Raw genomic sequence first — 23,750 nt, forward strand, 5'->3', positions numbered from 1 at the left:
CTTCAGCATCACTCAAGAGCTGAACTCATGGACCCATCAAGAAGCTCCTCCTGACCAAAGAAAAGCAACAGCTGCCATGTTTTTACTTCTTTTTCCAGGTCTCTGGGCTCCAGCCTGACAGATACCAGGCAGAGATGTTTGTTAAGTGAAGGACCATCGACTTTAGATCATGTTAAGAATATTTTTCACCCAGTTATTTTTAGATATAAAAAGTCCGGACTTCAAGACTGAAGTGAAGTGAAAGCCAGGTAACACCAACATCTAAGTCTGGATAAGTATTGGTCTAAAAACAAAGTCTGAGGAAATCTTAAGCTTGACACAGTAGGACATTGATCTGTTCTGAGGAGGCCACCAAGTTAATTAAAGAGATGGAGCACCTCTCCTAAGAGGAAAGGCTGAGACAATTGGAACTGCTCATACTGGAAAAGAGAAGGGTTTTACCAATCTAATTGTGGCCTTCAAATACCTGAAAGGAGCCTGCAAGAAAGATGGAGAGAGATTATTTACAAGAGCCTGGAGTTACAGGACAAGAGGGAATAGATTAAAACTGAAATAGAGTAGGTTTAGCAGGAAGAAATTCTTCCTTGTAAGGGTGGGGAGGCCCTAGCACAGGTTTCCCAGAGAAGTTGTGGTTTCCCAAAAAAGCCCCATCCCTGGAATTGTCCAAGGCCAGGCTGGATGTGGCTCAGAGCAACCTGGGATAGTGGAAGATGTCCCTGCCTATGGCAGGGGTTGGAAGTGGTCGATCTTTAAGGTCCCTTCCAACCCAAATTCTCCTATGATTCCATGGTTCTTTCAGCCAGTGAGATTTGCTGTGCAATATAGATTTGTGTACATTCATTTTGGACAAAGAGGTAAATTCCTCTAAGAAGTGGTAAATTCCTTCCTGTGTTGCTGTTCTTGTGATATTAAAATAGGTGGTGACTGTGTGAGCTTGGGATCTTTTCCCATTTTAGGGAAGGATACAGATACACAAAGCTTGGTTCCAAAACTGCTCAAGAGTCAGAAATGTGATGCTTTTAAAAGTGTGAAATGTTTTCAGAACAATGTGGGTCTTTCCTTGTGGCTTTGTGAAATGCAATGGAGCTGTAAACAGGGATAGAAGTGGTGGAAGTTGAAGTGGAGCAGTTTTGATAAGAGGTGTAGGTTTTGAGTGTTATTTTGGCATAACTATTAAGGTTCCATACACAGGTGGCATGGAAATCAGCCTTTCTAAAACACAGATAATTTCCTTTTGCCATGGGCAAAAAAGAAAAAAAAGAGCATTAACTCTTATTCAGGTCAACTTTCTTCTCACTTACAAGACAAACAGAAGCCTACAAATTGGACAAATATGCACTTGCTTTCATCAGCTTCCAATACAAATATTGGCTGCTGTGTTGTTGACACTTTCTTCAGAGGAAGTGAGGATTTAAGGATTCTCTTCTCCCTAACAGCAGACACAAAACTGATTCCGTGGAAGTCTGCATACACATCCCAGTGCCACCAATCAAAGTACAAGCTCGCAAATATAAACTAGAGATGCTAAGTGGGAAATACTGGGAATATTTCAGACTTTTGGGGAACTTACAGCTCAGCTGAGTGGCCATCTAGGAGCATGGAAAGGAGTGATTGTTGCTGTTGCAACCACCTCCAACAGAATTTACTTCTCACAGTGCCAAGCCTTGAATCCTTGGATGCTTTGGCTTCAGAATCTTTCTGCTACCATGACAGTAAAATTTATTGGAGATGAACCTCTGCTGGCCATCTGGAGATCTTGCAATTTGTATATCAGATCCCCAAAGCTGTCCTCAATGCATGCCAGAACCTTCTGGAATATTTATGCCCTGCTGTGCTGTCCTACCACTTGATACTGGGGTGGCTGAAATCCGCCATGAGGACCAGAATCTGAAAAGGTGAGGCTGTCCTGTCTGTCTGCAGAGGGCCTCATCTACTCTGCCTGTCCTCCTTTTAATCCTGACCCATAAAATTTCCATCAGCTTCTCATCCATCCCCAGGCATCATCCCATGCACTCCAGCTGCTCTCTCTACAAAGGGCAACTCTTCCTCCTCATTTTCCTACCCTGCCCTTCCTAAAAGAGCCTTCATCCCTCCAAGGCAACACTTCATCAAGGGGCCAACCCACCACATCTCCATCATCCCAACAAAACTGTAGCCCTGCAACTTCACACAGATCTCTAACACCTCATGTTTATTCCTGATACTTTGTGCATTTAGCACCTCAGAGTGCTCAGCTCCTGCAGAGGATTTGGGATTTTTGTCCATGATGGTGGTGCCTGGTAGGCACTTCCCTGCCCAGACCTCATTTTGGTGGCTTTGGGAATTTTTCCTGCCACACCACCCCATGTCTTTTTTCCAGCAATCCTGTCCTCTGCTCCCACAGGACTGCTGGTCACACCCTCCCTCTCCCACCATTACTAAAAATCTCCTTATGTGCTGGATCCCATTTCTCCAAAGCAGCTGAAAATCCCCACACAGGGTCCCACTGAACCCCAACCATGTCACCAACACCAATTCTACAGCCAGTTATGGTTTTCTCCTATTAGTATCCTCCTCCTTGCCCTCTTTGCCCCCACCAGCAGCCCAATGTGATGAAGCAGCACTGGGATGTTTTTGCCAAGAGCTCCTACAGGATTCTGTTGGGGAAATTCTGCTGATTCCCACCTAACCCAGGCCATTGGCTTGTTTTGGTTTCAAAGGTTTGGGCTCACTGATATGGTGATTTATAATTAAATATTTGTATCAAAGAGATGCCATGACCAGGAACTTGGGCACAGAGTTTGTTTGCAGAAGACACAAAATAAGAGAGATATCCTCTCCCAAGTCTGCATTCTATTTCTTCCCTGCATGACAGAAATTGCTCTCCCAGTGTTATCAGAGTGTTCATTAAGGAAATGGCCCACATGCCAAAAAAATCTTCTTTTCGATTTTTGTAAGAAGCAAGAGATACTCTGCCTGTGCCATGCACAGACCAGACACACTCTTCCCCACAATTCTCCCCAGCTCAGGTGAACCAAAGAGGGATTTTCTCTGGGAGTATTTTGCCCATCTCATCTCATATTCCCTGGTTTTGTATTTTCCCTGAGTTTCCTAGACAAGCACACACAGAGCTTTCATTCTATGCATGTCAGAGGAATGGACTAAAAAAATAAAACAAGTGCCAAGAGAGCTGTCTCTTGTCATCATGGAATTTTCACTGTGGGGGTTTCAGCATCTCTTGCCTCCTGATTCTTTATCTCCCTTACTTTTGTGCAATATGAATGTCACAAGATAAACGGTGGGACCCTCCAGCAATTGCTTGGGAAGATACCTTGATTGCCTGTCAGGATTAAAAGATAGTCCTTAAAAAAACTGTTAAAAATCTGCTGAAGTGTAAGAGAGGAACAACAAAAAAACTCACAAAAACCTTATGCTGGCTCAAAGACAAAATGTCCTACTTAGTCTAACAGCTTCTCACAGGGAAGTTAATACTGGGATGGCTTCTATGCATGGGTAAAGTCTTAAAGTAATAAATATTGCCTGAAGAAAAGGAGTTGTGAGGATCTTGAAGCTAGCTGATGTATGTTGTCATGTCCCTCAAGGCATTAGCATCTGATGTGCTTTTAGAGATGAATCAGGCTCCAAAGCTATCCATGCAAAAAAATAAGCTTTCAAAACAGCATCAAGAGGAAAAAAAAAAAAAAAAAAAAGAAGAAGAAAAAAAGAATATACAAAAACTCTGATTTTAAATATAATTTTGATTTTTTTTCTTTTTGCTGCCCCTGTGAACCTGAGTGGTGTTTCTCAGAGGGGTGTAGATCACTCATTTTAGTGTAAAAGGAAGTATCTTATGGTAATGCAAATTTGCAGAGATATGAACCAGTAAAGAAATCCAGAGTGGTTAACAAGCAGCAGAGAAGAGTTTCTGCTTTTAAAATCTGCATATGGCTGTCTCAGGACTTGCTTCTGCTCCCAGGAGCACCACTGAGAATTCCAGCTGAGCCTTTAGGTGAGAAATATCCCCATAAATCCTGCTGCTCTGGAGTTTAGGTCCCTCAACCAGCCTTTAGGACAATTAGCTCCCAATTTTGGAAGTGAACAGTTGTTTCAGAAGTACCACATATTATTATTGGGCATATAAAAAACAAGAGATAGAGAAAAAAATAGTCTGCTTTTTCTTCACATCAGCAGAAAAGAGCAGTGACTGAAGTCAGAGAGAGCTGATCTAAAGTGCATTTTCTCTTTGTTAACAAGAACTGGTGGCTCCCAGTGATGGGCTGGCAGTGAAGATAAAGATAGGACTAGGAGTGACTCTCATCTCCTAAAGATAGGATTAGGAGTGACTCTCATCTCTTATCCCAGTTTTCTCCACCCAATTTTTTCCTAGTCATTGGTAGCTGCAGAACAAGAGGAGATCAACTAATGGGCAGAAACTACAGACTTTATATGGGTACATCTTGAGGCTTCTCTAAATTTAATTAGACACACCCTGCTATGTGGAATGAAAATTCTATTTGGAAACAAAAAAGCTCCTTAATTTTCCCTAATTTCATCAATAATCATCATAATAATTGCCACTACTGTTGTTTTTTTTTATTACAGTTCCAGGTAGAAAGGAAGAATTGGATCCCTTTCCCGTTAATTTTATACACTCTCCAGCTTCCTTTTTTGCAGTCAAAAGGGAATGGATTCATCTCCCTGTGAATTCTATTTTTTGCTAAATATACCAGCAAACTGTCCATAACATAAGAACCTTATTGCACAGGGCAGCTTGTCAGATCCAGACATCTCTGGATGTACAAAATGCTCAAAACACAGGGAAAATGAACAAAGGGCTGCTCGTGAGGGACAAGATCATGTTGGAATGGTGGAAGAGGGTAATAAAGCCCATAATTTTCATGTGACACCTACCTATTGTGTCTCCTTGCTCGTGCACCATGGAGGCCAGGTCTTTGATGATCTGGTTCACATCCAACATGTCACTCTGGAAAGACAGAAATCCTAATTACCATTACCCAGGAATGGGGGATATCCAAGTACAAAAGGCATGTTCCACAGTCCAGATTGGCAAAGAAAAACACAAACCCTGAATTCTTCAGTGGTGTAGAAGTAAAAGGGGAAGTTATAATGCTCCCATAGTAAAAAATTCCCTTATGGAATTAGATCCATGGTTTGCTGGATCTAAGTCAGGCAGCTGACTCCAGCTTTGTGAGAGGAGCAAGTGGAATGATCACATTTTATGCTTGCTTTTCAGAGTCGTGGAGGACTAAAGAAAAACAACAGTGGCAAACCCTTCCCTTTCTACAAAAGTTATTGGTGATGCAGGCCATTATTCTCAGATTGTTTTCTCCTACACAAAAAGAGGCCATCTCTCAGCACAGCATCCATCTGATGCTATTCATAAACTGATGGATACAATCAAAAACTCCCTGAATTTGAAATTACCTTATTGGTAGGGCAATAAGGAAAGAGCTGCTTGATGAACTCATTCATTTATATGTTTTCAAGTAGTTAAAAAAAAAAAAAAGTAACTGCATTCAGCTCTGAAATTTTCTCTGTGAAAACACAGCAAATTACTCATGGGTTTGTTTCCTTCATTTCTGAACACTTACCATATAAAAGAGCAAATGTGAGCATATGTTGACATCATATGACACTGAATCTTGTAAAAAGAATTTGTTTAGCAATAATAGACATAATAATATAGACACTGCTAAATGCACTACCAGTAAGGCAGCACTACCAGAGCAGAAAAAAAGACTCTAAAAAAGGATGTTTATTTTTTTTTTCAGCCTTACTAGTCAGAGAATCATAGAAACATTGAAATGGGCAGGAACCTTTGGAAATTATTTTGCCCAAAAGCCATTTTCAGAGCAGACAACTAAAGCAGGGTGATCAGGGCATGGCTTGTGTGTCCCCAAGAATGGAGATTCCACAGACTGTCTGGCAAACTGTGAGTCCATGGAACCCTGAGAGTTGTTTGAGCATGGCTGGATGACAGGCACCCACACAATCTGCTCTACCACTCCCCTGTCGCAGACATTTTTTCATAGAAATCCTTTCTTTGGGATTTGTGCATCTTCTGGGAAGCAGAGGCCCCAGAAGAGAATGTAAACAATGATTATCAGTTGCTGTGAAATGCAATAGGATGCACCTGTGATTGGTTCATGTTCCATGTGTACAATTAAGGGCCAATCACAGGACCAGCTCGGGGACAGATTCCCTGTTATTCATTCTTTCTATTCTATTCTTAGCTTAGCAGCTCAGCAACCTCTCTCTTTATTCCTATTAGTATAGTAATAATGTATTATATATCATATATCAATAAATCCAGCCTTCTGATCATCAAACAAGATTCTCGTCCTTCTCTCACCTGAAGACCTCACCAGGTCGCTGTAATACTCCCCTCTGTGAGTAAACAGAGGGCTGAAAATATAATGAAGGGTTCATAAATTAAGGGCCAGGATACCTCACCCTCCAAATACCATCATGGGCAAAACAGACAGATATTAACTGAATTTATTACTAACAAAATCAGAGCAGGATAATGAGACGTTTCAGAACTGCCTGGACACAATCTCTTTGGCTTTATTATGATTTCTCACAGCTTTTGCTCTGGGATTTTTCGCAGCCTGTGCTCTGGGATGGCTGGAGCAGGGAGGTGGGACCAGATGGCCCCACTGTGATCCCTTCCAGCCTGTCCCAGTCTGGGATTCCACGTTCATCCCAAAAGATCCAACTGCCTCCACCATGTTTTTTAAAGAACTCCATTTCCCCACTAACAAATTCAGAAAATGGTGCAAAATGAATCCATGTCCTCCTACTGAAGTTTGCTATGAGAATATAACTGGCAAAACACTTCAACACATAATGCAATAGAACTGCATCAATTTAAAATGAGGTCTGGGAGTCCCACTGTGAGTGCTAGAATAGACCAAATTGTTGAATAACTGAAGATGGAAGAAAAGCAAAAGATTGAAAAACCTGTGAGAAATCATAATAAAGCAAAAAACCACTCCCCAAAAAAAGACTGGGTAATGCACCACAAAATGTGCTTCTTTCCTTCATTTGTCAAGCATAATGAAGCTTTAATTATGGATGGTATTATTCCTAACTTGTAAATACTGCAGAATATTTTGCAAAACAATGAAGTTTAAGTAATTTGAGATTGTACTTGCACAGTGTGTTAGTAAATCACTACTGGGAAATGAGGAAAAATTAGTAGTGATTTTTTTTTTTTTTGTGTAGGGAAGTTTTCTGAGCTTTTTGTAAAAATATTTTAAGGGAGAAAGTTAAAGTTTAGCAAAATATGAAGAGCTGAGAATTAACTTGAATGTCTTGCTCTGCTCTTGTTTAATGACTTTGCAAAAGATGATTAAGGAAAATAAAAACAAAAAAATAATAATAGTAAAAAAACCCAGAATACTAATTATTCTCTCTTGGCTAAATTGTCACTGACATAATATTTTGTGTCTGTTCCTTGTAATATAAACACAATCCTTGCTACACTTCAATCTGCTTTATTTTGTTGGGCTTCTTTTTCAGCACTTTAAGTGAAGGTGGCTTAAAACTCACAAATTTGTTTTTGTAAGTACATTTGCCTAGACAGGGTTCATTGCAATATATTGAATTACACATGTCCCCACCCACCCCAAGCATTTCCATTGGAATAAAACAGATGATACATTGAATTCTTAGAGGGTCCTTCCCAGCTAATTTAGCCATGAGGATTTGGGCTGTGTGTGTGACCTGATCCCCAGATATTGTATGAAGTAGAGAAGAATGAGGAAGAAAATTCAACATTGTGTGCAAGTGGTGCTGGTTCAGCTTTGCCATTTGTATTCAGGTACTTGAAACCAAACCATCTGCAGCTGCAGAGTACAGATCCTTTCCATAATGTTGCAATAACACTTAAAATTACTGTTTAGCAAATATGCATCAGTGAGAGCCAGGGCTGAGTTGTGAGGAAGGAAAAACTGCACTTGAGGAAAACCAAACAGGGGTGAGTTATAAAGCACAGAGCACAAAAACAACCTGACCTGAAGCAAGAAATCTGCTGAATAATTTAACCTGGCAATGTGAAGTCTCAAAGTCCTTGATATATGTAAGGAAAACAAAGGAAGAAATAGAAGAAGGAAAAATACCCAGAAATAAAGACCTTCCATAATGGAATATACCTTGGAGCTACTCTCCTGCTCCTTCTTGCCAGGTCTGCTCCATCCCTCTGAACTTGCCAGGCATCAGAGTTTGTTAGGAAAATCAGATTGCCTTTGGTTCCCCATGTTTGCACACACTTTGCAGAATTCACAATGAAATACAGCTCCTCATAAATCTCTGACTCCACAGAACCCAGGAGTGCAGCAGCCACCACCATTCCCAAAATTCTGTCTCCTTGCCAGCTAACTAGGCTGGGGCTTCCTGGGTATTAATTAACAGCACTCTTTCCTGGCTGGCAACAATTCATTCACTATATTCTGCAGCAAGAGGGAGACAGATTTAAACTGTTCCAGATAAATCCTCTTTTCTTTTCTTTTTTTTTCCGTCCCCAAAAAGGAGAAATCCATTCTTCAGATTAGTAGCCAGGATTTAATATCACTCATTCTGGAACAAAAAGAATTAAACTAGTCAACAATAAAATGAAATGGCAGCAGCTAAAGATGGCCAGAAAAGCAGAGAAGTGATAGAGGAGAAAAGCAGAGATGCAAAAGAATGAGGCCTTAAAGTTCCAGAGGATTAACTCTCACTAGGGAAAATTAGTTTGGGAAGTTCTTAACAGAAAGTACTAGGTTAAAATGGCAGGACTATTTGAGTCACTTAACCTGACTCAGTAAGTGAATAATGTCACTGCATAGTACTGAGATTTTGGGAAAAAAATTAAATTACCAAACCTGACACAAAAATGGTTGGAAATATGATTTTGCAGATAAACCAGAAATTTCAATTTCCCATTTTTTTATTTAACAAGATAAAGATTATAATATTTTTGAAATTAATTTGCGAGCAAGTCAGGTTATAAAATCCAGACATTGTCACCAATGTGGGAACAATAAATCCCAGCAGCCATTTCCCCACAGAATGAGCATCGCTGAAGTATTTCCATGACAGAAAATAAGCAAACCTCTCCTCTCTTTCACTCTCATGCTTTGTGGGGTGAAGATTTATTCACACTGAAGACTTTCAACATTACCCTGTGCTGAAGGTTGCAATGCAAGATGTATTCCATTACCATCTGTATGGCAGATTATCTTTGTCAAGCGGGCAGTTTGCCTTATCTCTCTCTTTGTGTAACCACATTCACACCTTCCTGGGGAGGGGACATCAGCTGATAACAGACTATTGAATGTCACTGCATGACTGATAAGAACTAGAACATCCCATTGTGAGATGCTCCGCCCAGAGGGAGGAGCCAAGCATTGCTACCCAGATATAATCCAGAGGTTTTGAGGCACCAGCACGACTTTCTCCACTGAATTCCCCATAGGAACAGCAGCTGCCTCTTCTTCCACTGGATCTTTGGAGGAAGAATACGTCCTTCTCTACAGGAGCCCCTGCTCCAACAGTAACACCCCTGACACTGCAGGAGGGCTGCAGCCACATTTCCCATTGGACTGGTACCAACAGCCTGACCCACAGGGTGTCAGGTTGGGTTCTGACTCTGTCAGTGTTGTTCTAGTGTACTGCATTGTTTATTTATCCCTTTTTTTTTCCTTTTCCCTATTAAAGAACTGTTATTTCCTGCTCCCATATTTTTGCGTGAGAGCCCCTTAATTTAAAATTTATAGCAATTCGGAGGGGTGGGGAGGGTTTACATTCTCCATTTCAGGGGAGGCTCCCGCCTTCCTCAGCAGACTCCTGTTTTTTCTAAACCAAGACACCCTGCCCTTAATGATATCCTGAGGACATTGTTGTATTCCAGATATGGGAATGGTGTTAAATAAACCAGAGAGAACACGTTCTCCTCAGAAGGACACAGAACAAATCTGTGTAGTCAATAATTCCTCTCTCACATGGAGACAGATCCCAGCCTCCCCTATCAGTGTCAGCTCAGGTCCTCAAGGGAAGGAGCACTCATTTCTAGGAATGTTTGCCTTAGGTTTGTATAAAAATGGGATCAAAAGTATCAGTGGTCTATCCTATTTAGCACATGTGTTTACTCACAAACCAGCCATCCATTTTTTAAAGGACTATAAATTAGCATTTAAATTAATTGCTGCCTCAATATTCAGGAGCTGCTGAATTTTTACAAGCGAGGTCACATTCTGACCTGTCATTTATTCTGCAGCAAGCAGCCAGGAGAGCTGTAAAATAAACCCCAAGGAGATCCTGAAAGATGTCCTAGAAGGCCCATGTGTGCATTTCTGCACATGGAAGTACTCCAAAACACAATAAAGCAAAACAAACCCCTTGTGCTTGTTATCTTTGGGGGAAAAAAATAAAGGAACAAGAAAGAAAAGATCAACCAACAGCCCTTTGTAGTTTCTGTCATGTTTTAGCAAAGAGATGCTGAGATGTTCCTTGTGTGTTGTCCCTTCTGCAACAGCCGTGGGGCATCTCCTACCCTGTGGTCCAGCATGTATGGACATGGAAAAACAAATCAGGGCATGGTGTTTGTCTGTCCTCATTCCTTTCTGAGAGGCAGGGGAAGGAAAGGAAAAAGAAAAAAAAATAACATAAAACATGAGCAAGCTTCTGATGCAAGATAGGCAGAAACTAAATCTTGCTGCAACAGCCTCTCAACAAATATTTTTCTCTTGTCTATGGCTGGGGAGAAAAAAATGACATTCAATAAATCAACCTGATTCAGCCTAAGCAACAACAGACCAGCAGAAAATTGTTTTGAGGGCAGAAGCCATCCAGAACAGCAATTACAGACTGAGTTAGATCTCCTCTGGGATTCAACAACAGCCAGAGTGTGGAGTTTCTCTCTCCCTCTCTTGCCTGTGCACGTTTCCTCTTTCTTTTGCTGTCTTAGAGGTCTGTGTCATCTCAGGGAGTGTAAAACCATGCTGCATAATTAAAGTAGTCATGCTGAGCTTGGGGATGCCAGTCCAGCACCTACCTGGGGACACCAGCCCAGGAAACACAACAGGAAAGGGATTCCTGCCCACCAAATCCACATGGAGAGCCTGTGGGAGCTGAGATGCCTCAAACTCATCAGAGAGCTGAGGCCACCACAGAGGGCACCTCAACAGGGATGAGAACAGAAATCCTGCCAGCTGCCAGCTGGTGTTTTATTCATTCTGCCCCTGGCTGGATGTCACATGCCCACCAAAGCTGCTCTGTCACTCTCCTCCTCAGCTGGACAGGGGAGAGGAAATTCAACAAAAGGCTCTTGGGGTGAGATCAGGACAGGGAGAGATCAGTCATCAGTTATTGCCACAGGCAAAATAGACTTGATTTGGGTAAATCAGTTTCATTCGTTACCAAACAAAATCAGAGTAGGGTAATGAAAAATAATATGCAATCTTAAAACACTTCTACCCAGTTGTCCTAGGTTGACTATATGATGCTTTTATCCCCAATTGTCTGTTCTGTTTATGCTGAATAATAAGTTTTGCACCTTTAAGACTTGTTCCAGAGAGTGAAGAAGGAGAGAAGAAGCAGCAGTTTGTTTGCAGACATGGCACTCACTCCTCTACATTCCTGCTCCTGACTGTGTTGTCTGCGGATGAACAGATAGCAGGACAGAGCTCTCCTTTGTTTTAGTTAGTTTGGCTAGCTGAGGCAAAGAAGTTCCCTGCACTGTGGTCTTTTTTTCTCTTTTCTTTGGCACTGTTTAAACCTGCTCTGGCCTGAACACCAGAAGAGCACCGGCACCTCACACCTGAGGCCCACCAGGCCAGGCCTGGCCTGAGACATTTCCAGTGCTGGAGGGGGGACTTTCTGAGTTTGTCATCTCTTTTGGAGCAGCAAGGGGTTTTACTGTTTAATATTGTTTAGGTTTTATTGTTTAATAAACAGGTTTTTTCCACGTTTCTCCAAGGAGGTATTTTTCTCTTGGACTGGCTGGGGGGAGAGGCCAATTGAATCTGCTTTCCTAGAGCAGCCCCTTTGGGGAGTTCTCTCCAAAATTTGCCCTGAACTAGGACACAAACTTTTCCTTCTTCCCGGACTTCACTTCCATGTTCTCTCCCTCTCCACTGCTGTGGCGCAGGGCAATAGGGAGTGGGGGCTGTGGTCAGTTTGTCACATATTTCTTACTCCTCACACTCTTCCCCTGTTACAGCGACCTGAGTGGGTCGCAGCTGGTGAGAGAGAGACGGTGAATCTTGTATCTTGATCAGAAGGCTTGATTTATTAATATATGATATAATACATTATAGTTATACTAATAGAATATAAAGAGAGGTTTGCAGAGCAGCTAGCTAAGCTAAGAATAGATAGAAAAGAATCCACAACAAAGTTGTGGCCAAGGACTCAGTCCCCTGGCTTGAACTGGTGATTGGCTCTTAATTATAAACATAGAAAATGAGCCAATCAAGGTGTTCCTGTTGCATTCCTCAGCAGCTCATAATAATTGTTTACCTTCTCTTCGGGGGCCTCTGGCCTCCCGAAGACACAGAAATCTGAAAGAAAGGATTTCTGTGGAGAAATGTCTGTGACATTCCCCAGCCCTGTGGGATCCCTCCCAAGGCAGAGTCCCCCACAAACCCCTCCAACCTGGTCCTTCCCAGGGGCTGCAGTTCTTCAAGTGGATCCCCCACAGGGTCACAAATCCTGACAGTTCTATCATGGAATCAGAATAATGAAATCACAGAATGGTTTGGGTTGAAGGGACCTTGAAGATCATCTCATTCCAACCTCCTGTCATGGGCAGGAACATCTTCCCCTTTCCCAGGTTGCCCCAAGCCCCATCCAACCTGGGCTTGGACAGTTCCAGGGATTGGGCAGCCACAGCTTCTCTGGGTGTGCCAGGGCCTCCCCACCCTCACAGGGAAGAATTTCTTCCTAATATCTCATCTAAATGTGCCTGTTACTGGTTTAAAGCCATCCCCCTTATCAGGGCAGTCTAAGGGAAATATAATAATACAAACATAGGAAGAGTAATTTGACCTTTTAAAAACCCTTTGGATCTGGAAATAGGAGATGTGTTAATGGAGGGGTTCATCAATAGTTCTGGTTTTATGTAGATATCCTCGTGATATATTTAGAAAATATAATAAAGCATCAAAGATCACATAAAGCCTTATTTTTACCGACTTTGATTCTGATCTTCAAATAATTAACACCCTAAATTTCATTTAAATTCATCAGTTTGTAAAGGTCTGTGAATTCCTTTATGTATGTTCATGTGGGTATTTATACAGGCACATAAACACAGGTATTCTTATGTACCACAAACACTCCTACCTGTATAAACAGCCACTGTATAGAGACAGACACTAATAATTTTAAGATTAACTTGCCCTGAACATACACCAGGTGTTAAATGAACATTTGAGGCTTAGCAGATTGCAGAGATATAAACATAACCTATTTCTGTCTACAGTAGCAGAAAACAGACCTTAAATCTCAGGCTTCTTTTTCCTGGCTAAACATTCTGATGTAAAATAAGCATGAACACTGATATGATCTGGTAACAGGCAAGTTAACAAAGAATAAAAGAAAAGAAAAATTTGTTTGCCTTGCTTAGTTTTAACCAAAAAGAAAAAAAAAAAAAAAAAAAAAAAAAGCTGTGTTGATTCCATTTTGTCTTCAAGTTAATACCGTGAAAGTTTTTATATCAGGGAGAGTAGGAGAGATGGGGCACATCAGAAAATTGAGATACAGCAGTTGTGTGACCATGAAAACAGGATCATAAAGTCACAGAATAGTTTGGGTTTGAAGGGGACCTTAAAGATCACCCAGTTCCAACCCCTGCCATGTGCAGGGACATCTTCCACTGGACCAGGCTGTTCCAAGCCCCATCCAACCTGGCCTTGAGCACTCCAGAGCTGGAATCAGTGCTCCAGGTGGGGCTTCATGAGTGTGGACAACAAAAGAATTATGCTACAAATTCGAGGTGCAGAGCAAATGGAGAATGTTTCAAATTTTACCCATGATGGAGAAGAACATGTAAATTTACATATTTTGCAGAGTCCTGCCCTTCCTTCATCCCCACCACTCTCCTCTTCCACCAGACACTCAAAAAATCAACAAAGAGTAAAAGAGGAAGGGAAATGCACAAAATAAGGAAATGAAGAGGGAAGTGACTTCATTACTCTGCAGAGTGAACATCAGCTCTGCTCTCCAAATGGGAATGTGCCTCAATTTTATTTCTCTTTACTGTATGTCTGATGTTCCTGTACCTTGTCAGCACAGCTGGAAGAAGACTCTAGGATGTTACAATTCATATTTGGAAGCAACAACCCTGAGCAACTTGATCCATGGCAGTGGGGTTGGAACTGGGAGATCTTTGAGGTCCCAACCCAAACCAGCCTATGATTCTATGATTTATTTTCTCATGGTTGCAGAAGAAAGTTTCTGCACCCTCACTATGAGTCCAAACTTTTGCTCTCCTACAGCCAAGTTTCTATCTACTTTACCACTAAAGAAAGATTAATATCTTTGCTTTTCAACAAACCCTTGGGCTGGATATGAAAGAGACTCACAGATCAGAAATATTGCTTCTGTTTTCTGATATGCTAGAAAGGTTTTGTGGGATTTTTTTGCCTTCTCACCTTTCCCAGCTCCCTGGAGTTGAATTAAGGAGTTCCTTCTGGGTTAATTCACATATGTATATAGGCTAATCAAATGGCACAAAAGTAATTACATGAAGGACCCAAAATGAACAGAGATAATGAAATGCCTGACATTGTGGCCTTTGTAGACCAGGAATAAAAATACTCAGTGAAAATGAAGGTTCTCCCAATAGAGGAAATCCATTTGTATTTCAAATATAGATTGTGGCTTAGGGTTTGTGAAATTTCCTGGCCCGACACACAGAAAGCAAAAATTAAATATAATACAAAAGGTAAACATAAAAGCCATGCAAACGAGAGCAGAATTGTCCACCAATAATCCACAGCCTTGTCCAAGAAAAGGCTTTTATGGGCAACAGATCCTTTTTCTTTCTGCAAGAGCTGGGCAGTAACCACGTGATTTGATGCAATTGTCACAGAGTGTTTCATGTGGTGAGTACCTGTCCAACAGGAACTATTTGTCTGTATTGCACATTTATTTTGCTCTCCAACAGCTCCAAGGAGCCATTGGTCTCAACTGCAGAAAGAGATATATATGAGTTCTTACAGCAACCTATGAAAAAAAAGTTATTATTTTTTTATATGCAGTAAAAATGCTTGTTGGGGACACTTAGTCTTTTTAAAATAAAAAAATAAAATGCATTTAATATTTACAGCTCCACTTTTTTGCAGCTGCTCAGAAGAAGAAGGCCTCCTGAGTACCAAGTCACCGAAGAGACAAAAATCCGTCAGCAAATTCCAAACTCAGTTTGTTCCATGCTGACTTTTCCTTTAGCATCTCCTGCTTCCTGCCCCAGGCAGCAATGTATAAACTAATAGCAGCAGTGAGGGAAGTAGTTGTAATCTATCACCCTGACTGATACCAGCCCCAGGAAAGGCAGTTTATTGCAGGTGGTATGTTATCTTCAAAAATAGAAACCGTGCAAAGATTATGACAAAAACTTCAACACTTTCTACACTTTGTTTGCAGCACTATTAATTCTCCACTCTGGATTTATTTCCATGAGGGTCATGCAGCCAGAAAAAAAAATACAATGGAGGAATTCATTTTCTTTTTAGGAGTGTTCTGGGAAGCCAAGCAATTAGAGCAATCTTAAGCTGTCATGTATTATCAATTGCTGCTCAATTATTTTACTTAAATAAAACACTGATTGCAGAGTCTGATCTGCAGCTATCAACAGAGTGATTGATTTAGGTGCACTATTTATTCTTGACAATTTAAAAAAGAATACTAACTGAAAGGAAAGAGACAAAGGGATAAGGAAATATACAGCAGCTTTTTACAACTCACTGCTATGCTGCCAATCCTCTGTTTAGAAAACGCTGAAGCTGCTGTACCATATGCAGAGTCACTCAGGCTTTATTACAAATGGAGTTCATGGGTTTGATGCAAGAGAGGAAGGGAGTCACAATCTCTTACAGAGGTCACTGAAGGTTGGAATCATAAAATCATAGAAGGGTTTGGGCTGGAAGAGACCTTACTGACCATCTGGTTCCATCCTCCTGACAGGGACAGGGCACCTAGACCAGGTTAATCAAAACCCAGTCCAGTCTGAACCTGAGCACCTCCACAGATTGAGCTCCCACAACTTCTCTGGACAACCTCTTGCAGCACCTCACCACTCCTGTAGGAAGGAATTTTCTCCTAATTTGTAAACTAAACCCACCTTCCTTCAGCTCAAGGCCATTCCCCCTTCTCCTGTCACTCCATCCCTTTTCCCAAGTCCCTCTTTACCTCTCTTGGAGCCCCTTCATGCTCTGGAAGGAGCTCTGAGCTCTCTCTGGAGCCTTCTCTTCCCCAAGCTGGACACCCCAGCTCTCCCAGCCTGGCCCCAGAACAGAGCCCTTGGATCAGCTTAGTGGCTTCCTCTGGACTTGTTTGAAGTGGTCAACATCTCTCTTGTGTTGGGGGTCCCAGAGGTCCAGAGGAGAGATCTTGTCCTCTTCCTTCAGGAGACTGAAGAGGCACAGCCAGAAAAAGGGGAATGGCTGTTCAGGCCATCCAGTGCTCCACAGAGCACCAGCTCCATCAGTAACTCGATACCCAAGGTCTGTCCAAGGTTCACCTTCTCAATGGCAAATTTGGGCAAAAAGGAGATACTTTTTCCATACAATTAAAAAAAAAAAAAAAAAAACAAAACAACCCAACCCTCTATGCCCTCCATTTCCCTGTGCATTTAAAAGCCAAATGCTGTGATCTTTGTAGGCTCTTCCAGATTTTGTCTCTGTGGATTGCAGACTCTACTGTTGACAATTTTCTTACATGTTTTCAGTCAATAATGCAGGTTACTTTAAAGGTACAATGCTGAGTTAAAGTATCTGAGGACAAATTAATTATGACTGCAGCTAAAAGGCTCAGAAAATAAATGTTGATGGGTATCATCTCCTGCAAGTTGACTCTCCCAAACACTCTCACATAGTTTTATTCTCCACTGTATACAGGAGAGACTGCCTATTTTAAAAATATCCATTATATCCAAAATGATTCATCTCATTATTCAAGATTTTTTTCTGAATGTTTAATTTATTTCTCTCTGTCCTTAGTTACTGCTTGGTAATTTGTTACTACCTTCAACCTTAATATTTTAAATTATTCTACCCTTTTTTCAATGCTATTACACATCAAGTATTTCTACACAGTCATCATGGCTCAACTAATCACTGCTGCACTTTCTGAGCCTGCAATTGGTAAATTCCTGTAATCTCTCTTCATAAATTATACTTAATACTTCTTCCTCATTTATTTCCTTCTGGATCACCTCCAAATTTCTAATAGAAAAAGCAGGCCAAAATGCTCTCATTTCTCACACACCTCCTTATCATACAAAAGGTGCCAAAGTCTGGGGCTGACACTAAAGGCTGTGTGACAGCTCACTTTATTTTCCAATTGTCTGTGCTAAGTATCCAGTTGAAAATTTCCAATTTCTGGTTAAAAGTACCCAACAGGTCCAGTGGCACGGCTTCTTTAGTTGGCTCTCTCACCAGCTGTGTCAGGAATTTATCTTCTACACACTCCAGGAACATCCAGGACTGTTTCCTCTTGGCTGTGTTGTATTTCCAGCAGACACCTGGTTAAACTGAATTCCTCCATGGGGACAAAGGCCAGTGATCATGAGGCTTCTCCCAGGTACTTCTAGAACAATTTATCCATCTCTTCATCCTGGCTGGGTGGTCTGTAACAGATTCCCACCAGGATTTCTGTCTGCTTTGCTGCCTTTCCCATTATCCCAGCCCATAAACACTCAGCCCTATTGACACAAGGGCTACTCCACTGCCTCTCCTGCCTTGCTGTCCCTTTTGAAGAGTTTACAGAGATCCATTGCAGCACTCTGGCTATGTGAGCCATCCCACCCCATTTCCAGTCAGTTTTCCAGTGGCATAATTGGCGTCCAGCTCCTCCTGTTTGTTGCTCATGCTGTGGGCATTGGAGCTCTTATGTTTGCAGAAACAGTACAATACCAGCTGCTGTCTGCCACCCCAAATCCAGAAATCTTGTGTTCATTCTCAGATCAAAATTGTGGATTGCAATTCCATCCAGTAATTAAAATGATGGGTCTGAACAACAAGCAGCTCTCCCTCTGATCAAAGGATATATAATTCAAACAATTAATCATCCATTTTACTTAGACAGTTTTGCTTATGTGTCACTGGCAGATGGGGGAGATGCTCCCAGAGAACAAAGTCTGGGTCATTTTAATCTCTAGAGAAAGAAGGAGGAATTATTTATAGTATTGAGTTGGTAAATTATATGTTGATGTCTTCTACATTTACTGCTCAGCAATTTGCCCTGGCTCACTTCAGAGTCAATGGGGAGCCAACACTGGGATTGTGGAGCTCAGATTAAAGGTGAAGCATTTTCAAACTGTCTGGGACTCATAAATACTAAGGTGAGATTTTTAGAGAAATAGTGAGACAACCTTAGAGCTGTAAACTGAAAATTCATGGGGAATCAGAAGAGAGGAAAGAGAGTGAGCAGTGAAAATCCAAAAGTCTGGGAATTAGAGGCCAGATATTTAATGCCAGCCCTGTGCTGCCCCAGTTGCACAGATGATGGGGGAAATAATCCAATGTATGACTTGCTGCTGCAGAAAACACAGCAGGAGAATGAGCATTTATCAAAGGTTACCTGGTGCCTTTCTAGGACAGGGCAACACCTGAGGAGGGGGAAAAGCAGCAGATGACAAATACACAAGTAGAGCAAATCAAGACTCGATGAAAATACTGTAAAACTGGCTCAGAAATCATAGTTTAAAACTATTTTTTCATCAGTAAATTCTCTTTGGTAATGGACTGGAAGGATGCATGGAAAGGATTTCAGCATCACAAAGCTCAGTGAGGACAAACACAAGGCTCTGCTCCCAGACTGGGACAATCCCCAGAATCTGAACAGTCTGGGAGATGGAATGGGAGAAGTCTTGAAGAGAAGGAAGTGGGAATAGCTGGTGGATGAAAAGTTGACATGAGCTAGCCATTTGCACTCAAAGCCCAGAAAGCCACCCATGTCCTGGGCTGCATCAAAACCAGAGTGAGCAGCAGCTGAGGGAGGGGATTTTATCATGCCCTGACTTTTTGTGGTTTTCTTGGATCCAGGAATAACCAATATTTTTCAGGAATGGTTTAGGTGATGGCACAGAAAGGACAGGTCATAAATGAGAAGGTGTAGAGAAGCTCAGAAATATTTTGAGCCTGTCAGAAGACATTATTAGAATTCAAAGGGATCTTGTTAAAATGAGAAAACACAGTAAGGAAAAAGGACGAAGCCAAATAATGAAAATACAAAAGTTCTACAGTTAGACATAAAGAAATAGTAGGCAATTTCCTGGGCAGAAGTCCTCAAAAGGGAAACAAACAAACAAGAAAAGGTGCTGAGGGGTGCTGGGGACAAAGATAGCACTCTTGAGATGAAATATTGTGTCCAATTTTGAGCAACAAATCTCAGGGGGACCATCTGGAGACAGCTCAGAGAGAAGCCATAGGAATGATCAAAAGTGTTAAAAACATAGCCTGATAGGATAAAAACAGGAATTAGTGCGGTTTTTTATGTAGAAAAAGGAGGATGTGTGGGGTTGGAGGGGTGGGGGGGACATAACAGATGTGATAATGACAAGTGGAACTGTTGCAAATAGGAAGGGAATAACCTGTTCTCCACATTCCCCCTCCACATGACAGAAATTCATGGACTGAAACTGCAACAGGAGACATCTATATAAGAAGTTAATGATTCAGGTTGTTGATCCTGTCTTAGAGCTGAGAAGAGAATTTGATGATTAAAGATTGCTCTTTACTCCACTTGTCTAATACTCAATGCAATCAATACAAACCCTGCAAATCAGAAAGAGAGCGGGATTGTTTCAAAATGCAGCCACAAACTCCCCATCAGCTCCAGTCACTAAACTGATTAAATCATGCCCCTCTCCCTCAGCCTCTCCAAGTTAAGACAAATTCAGCAAATCTCTGCTCTGTTAAAAAAAACCACAAAAGGTAAAGCTCAATAAGCTTTAACCAACTTATCAATAGCCACAAAGACACTTTCTGCCATTAAATAGCAGCAGATAACAATCAGATAACAGCAAGGAACAGCAGCATCTGCATCAGGGAATCCTGACAACAGTGTGCCATCTATCAGCTGTGTGTGACAACAAACCAGAGCCAGGCCCTGTCCCAGGGGCTGCATTTAGAAACCATCAAGCACATCTGCAGTGACAGAGCAGATACTCCTGCTCTTAGAAACCCACCAGTCACTCAGCAGAGAACTGAATTATCCTGCCTTCCTTCCCATCTGCATTGCCCCTTCCCCAAGGAAATGCTAATTTAGGAGAATTTGGATTCAGCTCTCCAGTTTATTAGAAAGTTTTAAGCATTTATATTCAATCATGCTCAGCTTGTGCTCCCTGAGTTCAGATTAGCTTTCAATGGGCTATTTTAATTTTGTTTTAATTTGCAAATGAGGCAGGTGAGAGTCTAGACTTGAAGGGGGGATGGCTCAGCTCATTTCCAGCCACACACCGCTGTCTCTGGCTCCAAGGATGGTGCACTGGAAAAGCTGGATGGATCTAGGGGGTGGGGTGAGAACTTGAGGAATTGGGGAGCTGCTTTCAGCCTGAACATACCTTGAAAAGGCTGCTGATTACTGTTAACACTGAAGTAATTAATTGCTTTTTCCAACCAACTTATTTCAGATTGGCAAAAGAAATAATTGTCCAGCACAGAGGACTTTAGACCTGTCATACCTCACATTATGATTTGTCATAGAGTATGATGCAGAATCACAGAATCTTTAAGGCTGGAAAAAAAATACAACCATCAAGTTAAATCCTTGACCAAACCCACCATGTCCCCAAAACCATACCATGAAATCCCACATCTATTCAGTTTTTGAACACTTCCAGTGATGGTGACTCCTTTACTTCTCTAGAAAGCTTGTTCCAATGTCTAATCAATCATGTGACAGTGTTCACAGGGATTGGGGAAGGATGACTCCATGTTTCAGAAGGCTTGATTTATTATTTTATTATATATATATATTATATTAAAACTATATTGAAAGAATAGAAGAAAGGTTTCATCAGAAGGCTAGCTAAGAATAGAATAGCAAAGAATGATAATAAAGGTTTGTGGCTCAGGCTGTGTGTCTGAGCCAGCTGGGCTGTGGTTGGCCATTAATTACAAATGTCCAACATGGGCCAATCACAGATGCACCTGTTGCATTCCACAGCAGCAGATAATCAATGTTTACATTTTGTTCCTGAGGCCTCTCGGCTTCTCAGGAGGAAAAATCCTAAGGAAAAGATTTTTCATGAAAGATGTCTGCGACATGATCATTCTTTCATTGAAGAATTTTTTCCTAATATCCATCCTGAACTTCCCCTGGTGCAACTTGAGGCCACATTTATATTTGATTTTTTTTTAATACTCAGTAATATCCAAATACTTTTATCAGGCCTTAATGAACAGTGATGAAAAGTCACTGTAGTAGTTCAAACACTTCTAAAAGCAAGAGGAAACAGCCATTTTTTGGGGTTTTGGCTGGTGACGATAAGTTCTCACTGTTTGATGACTCTTTGGCACAAATTCACAGGTTTTCCTCTTTGTCCAGTCCTTACCAACCAAAACTGCAGCATTTCTTTAGTTAGTAATACAAGGAGGCAATTTAGAACAGAAATATAATAAAGTTTCAGTTACCATAACCAAACCCAAAAAACATAGAAACATAGAACATCCTGAGTTGGAAGGGACCCATCAGGATCATGAATCCAACTCCTGGCCCTGCACAGGACAGCCCCAAGAGTCACATCTTGCGCCTGAGAATGTTGTCCAAAGGCTCCTTGATCTTTTAAATTTGGGCCACCATCATGCCCAGCCAGCCTCAGCTCAGCAGAAAACTGAACTAACATCCTTTTGCATATTTTGCCCATGAAAGACCCCAAGCCTTGCCTGCAGAGTGGCTCCTGCCTTTGCAAAGTGTGAAATGTCAGGAACCAGCCCCCAGCTCCCTCAGCACCATCACACCCTGCCACATTGTGATTTATTGGGCTCTCAAAATGGTTTATTACAGGAGATTGTTCCTGCCCTGATTCCCACCTTTACACAGGCACTGAACCCTCACCTCCATCTGAAGCCTCTCTGAGTTTAGGTTTGTATCTCTCCATTGTGGCTTTTTTTTTTTTTTTAACAGAAAATAAATTGCCATAAATTTTGCCCTTTCAAGTGTTTAGTGACAGAGTGGAGTTGCCCTCAGTCACATCTGTTTATCCTGGTAAGCACATTTATAAAGTGATTTCCCATCCTCGTTATTCTGTCAATGGCATTTCACACTGCAGCTGCTTTAATGCAGCATTTTATCACTTGTCCTGAGGGCTGCTGACAGCTGCCAATTTCAAGGCTTCATTCCAATCTTAATTTTCTTCTTTTCCTTTTCTTTGCCCTCACTCCCTTTCCCTATCTTGCCCTTTATTTCCAGAAGAAAAGGGAGTTAGATGAGTGCAACGAACACTGAGGATTTCCTCTCCCCTTTAACACAGAGACATTATAATCCCATAATAATCCCATAATGTGAAGTGTGTTAGCAAGGAAAAGTAAAAATTCAGGACAGTTCAGCTACATTTCACTTGACTATTGGACTTTTCATCTTTTTTTTCTGACAAATTCTCCATTAATGCTCCTGGGATAAAATTTCCCTGCTCCCTTGCTATGCAGAAATTGGACTGTTCATCTCCCAGGGAAAGTACTTTGTGTTCTTGATTGCTGTGAGCCTCCTGACATCCAGAAATACTTAAATCAAACCAGAATAGGCTACAATCCAGATCAAAGCACAGGAGGAGAGAAATTTTACGCAAGGGATGCTTTTTTAACCTCCTTGAGACAGCTCCCTTCTTGCCACAACACTTTTATTTCATAAAACCATAAAATCATTTAGGATAAAAAAGACCTTTAAGACCATTGAGTCCAACCATTAACCAAGCACTGCCAAGTCCACCACTAAACTCATGTCCCCAAGTGCCACATCAATAACAGCTCCAGGAATGGTGACACAACCACTTCACTGTTCCAGTGCTTGACAAGCCCTCCGTGAAGAGTTTTATTTTCTAATATCCAATCTAAATCTCCCCTGTTATAGCCTGAGCCCACCTCCTCTTGTTCATTTGTTCCTTTGGAGATGAGACTGACTCCCACATCAGTCTCTCCATGACGATCCAAGGAAAATTTGTTAGGGTCTCAGTCTGAGTTTGCTCAATGGTTTTGCTCAGTGTTGCAGCAAGGAGACTTTTAAATAGCAAGAAGACTGCACAGGAGCCTGTTCCAGTGCCCAATCACTCTCTGGGGGAGGAACCTTTTGCTAATATCCAACCTAAACCTTCCCTGACACAATTTCAGGCCATTCCCTCAGGTCCTGTCACTGTCACCAGAGAAGAGATCGGTGCCTGCTCCTCCTCTTCCCCTCACAAGGAAATTTTAGCTGCCGTGAGGTGTCCCCTCAGTCTCCACAAGGGTGAACAACTTGCCTCAGTCTCTCCTTGTATGGCTTCTCCTTTAGAGCAAAAATAATGTTTTGCCAGCACCAGAAATGTTGGCCTGGGTCAAGACACTGTC

The 23,750-nt window shown here is 41.6% G+C and overlaps 1 protein-coding gene across 2 annotated transcripts in view; it reads right to left on the minus strand.

Moving 5' to 3' along the window:
• TSNARE1 (t-SNARE domain containing 1) overlaps nucleotides 1–23,750 on the minus strand; it is a 472,330-nt gene that overhangs the window by 179,855 nt on the left and 268,725 nt on the right. For both annotated transcript variants that reach the window (XM_059478742.1, XM_059478733.1), the window contains exon 11: nucleotides 4,887–4,963. In XM_059478742.1, coding sequence (XP_059334725.1) covers nucleotides 4,887–4,963 — 77 coding nt within the window. The remainder of the gene's footprint in view (nucleotides 1–4,886; nucleotides 4,964–23,750) is intronic.

The sequence above is a fragment of the Ammospiza nelsoni genome, chromosome 1, assembly GCF_027579445.1.
Source record: "Ammospiza nelsoni isolate bAmmNel1 chromosome 1, bAmmNel1.pri, whole genome shotgun sequence".
NCBI lineage: Eukaryota > Metazoa > Chordata > Aves > Passeriformes > Passerellidae > Ammospiza > Ammospiza nelsoni.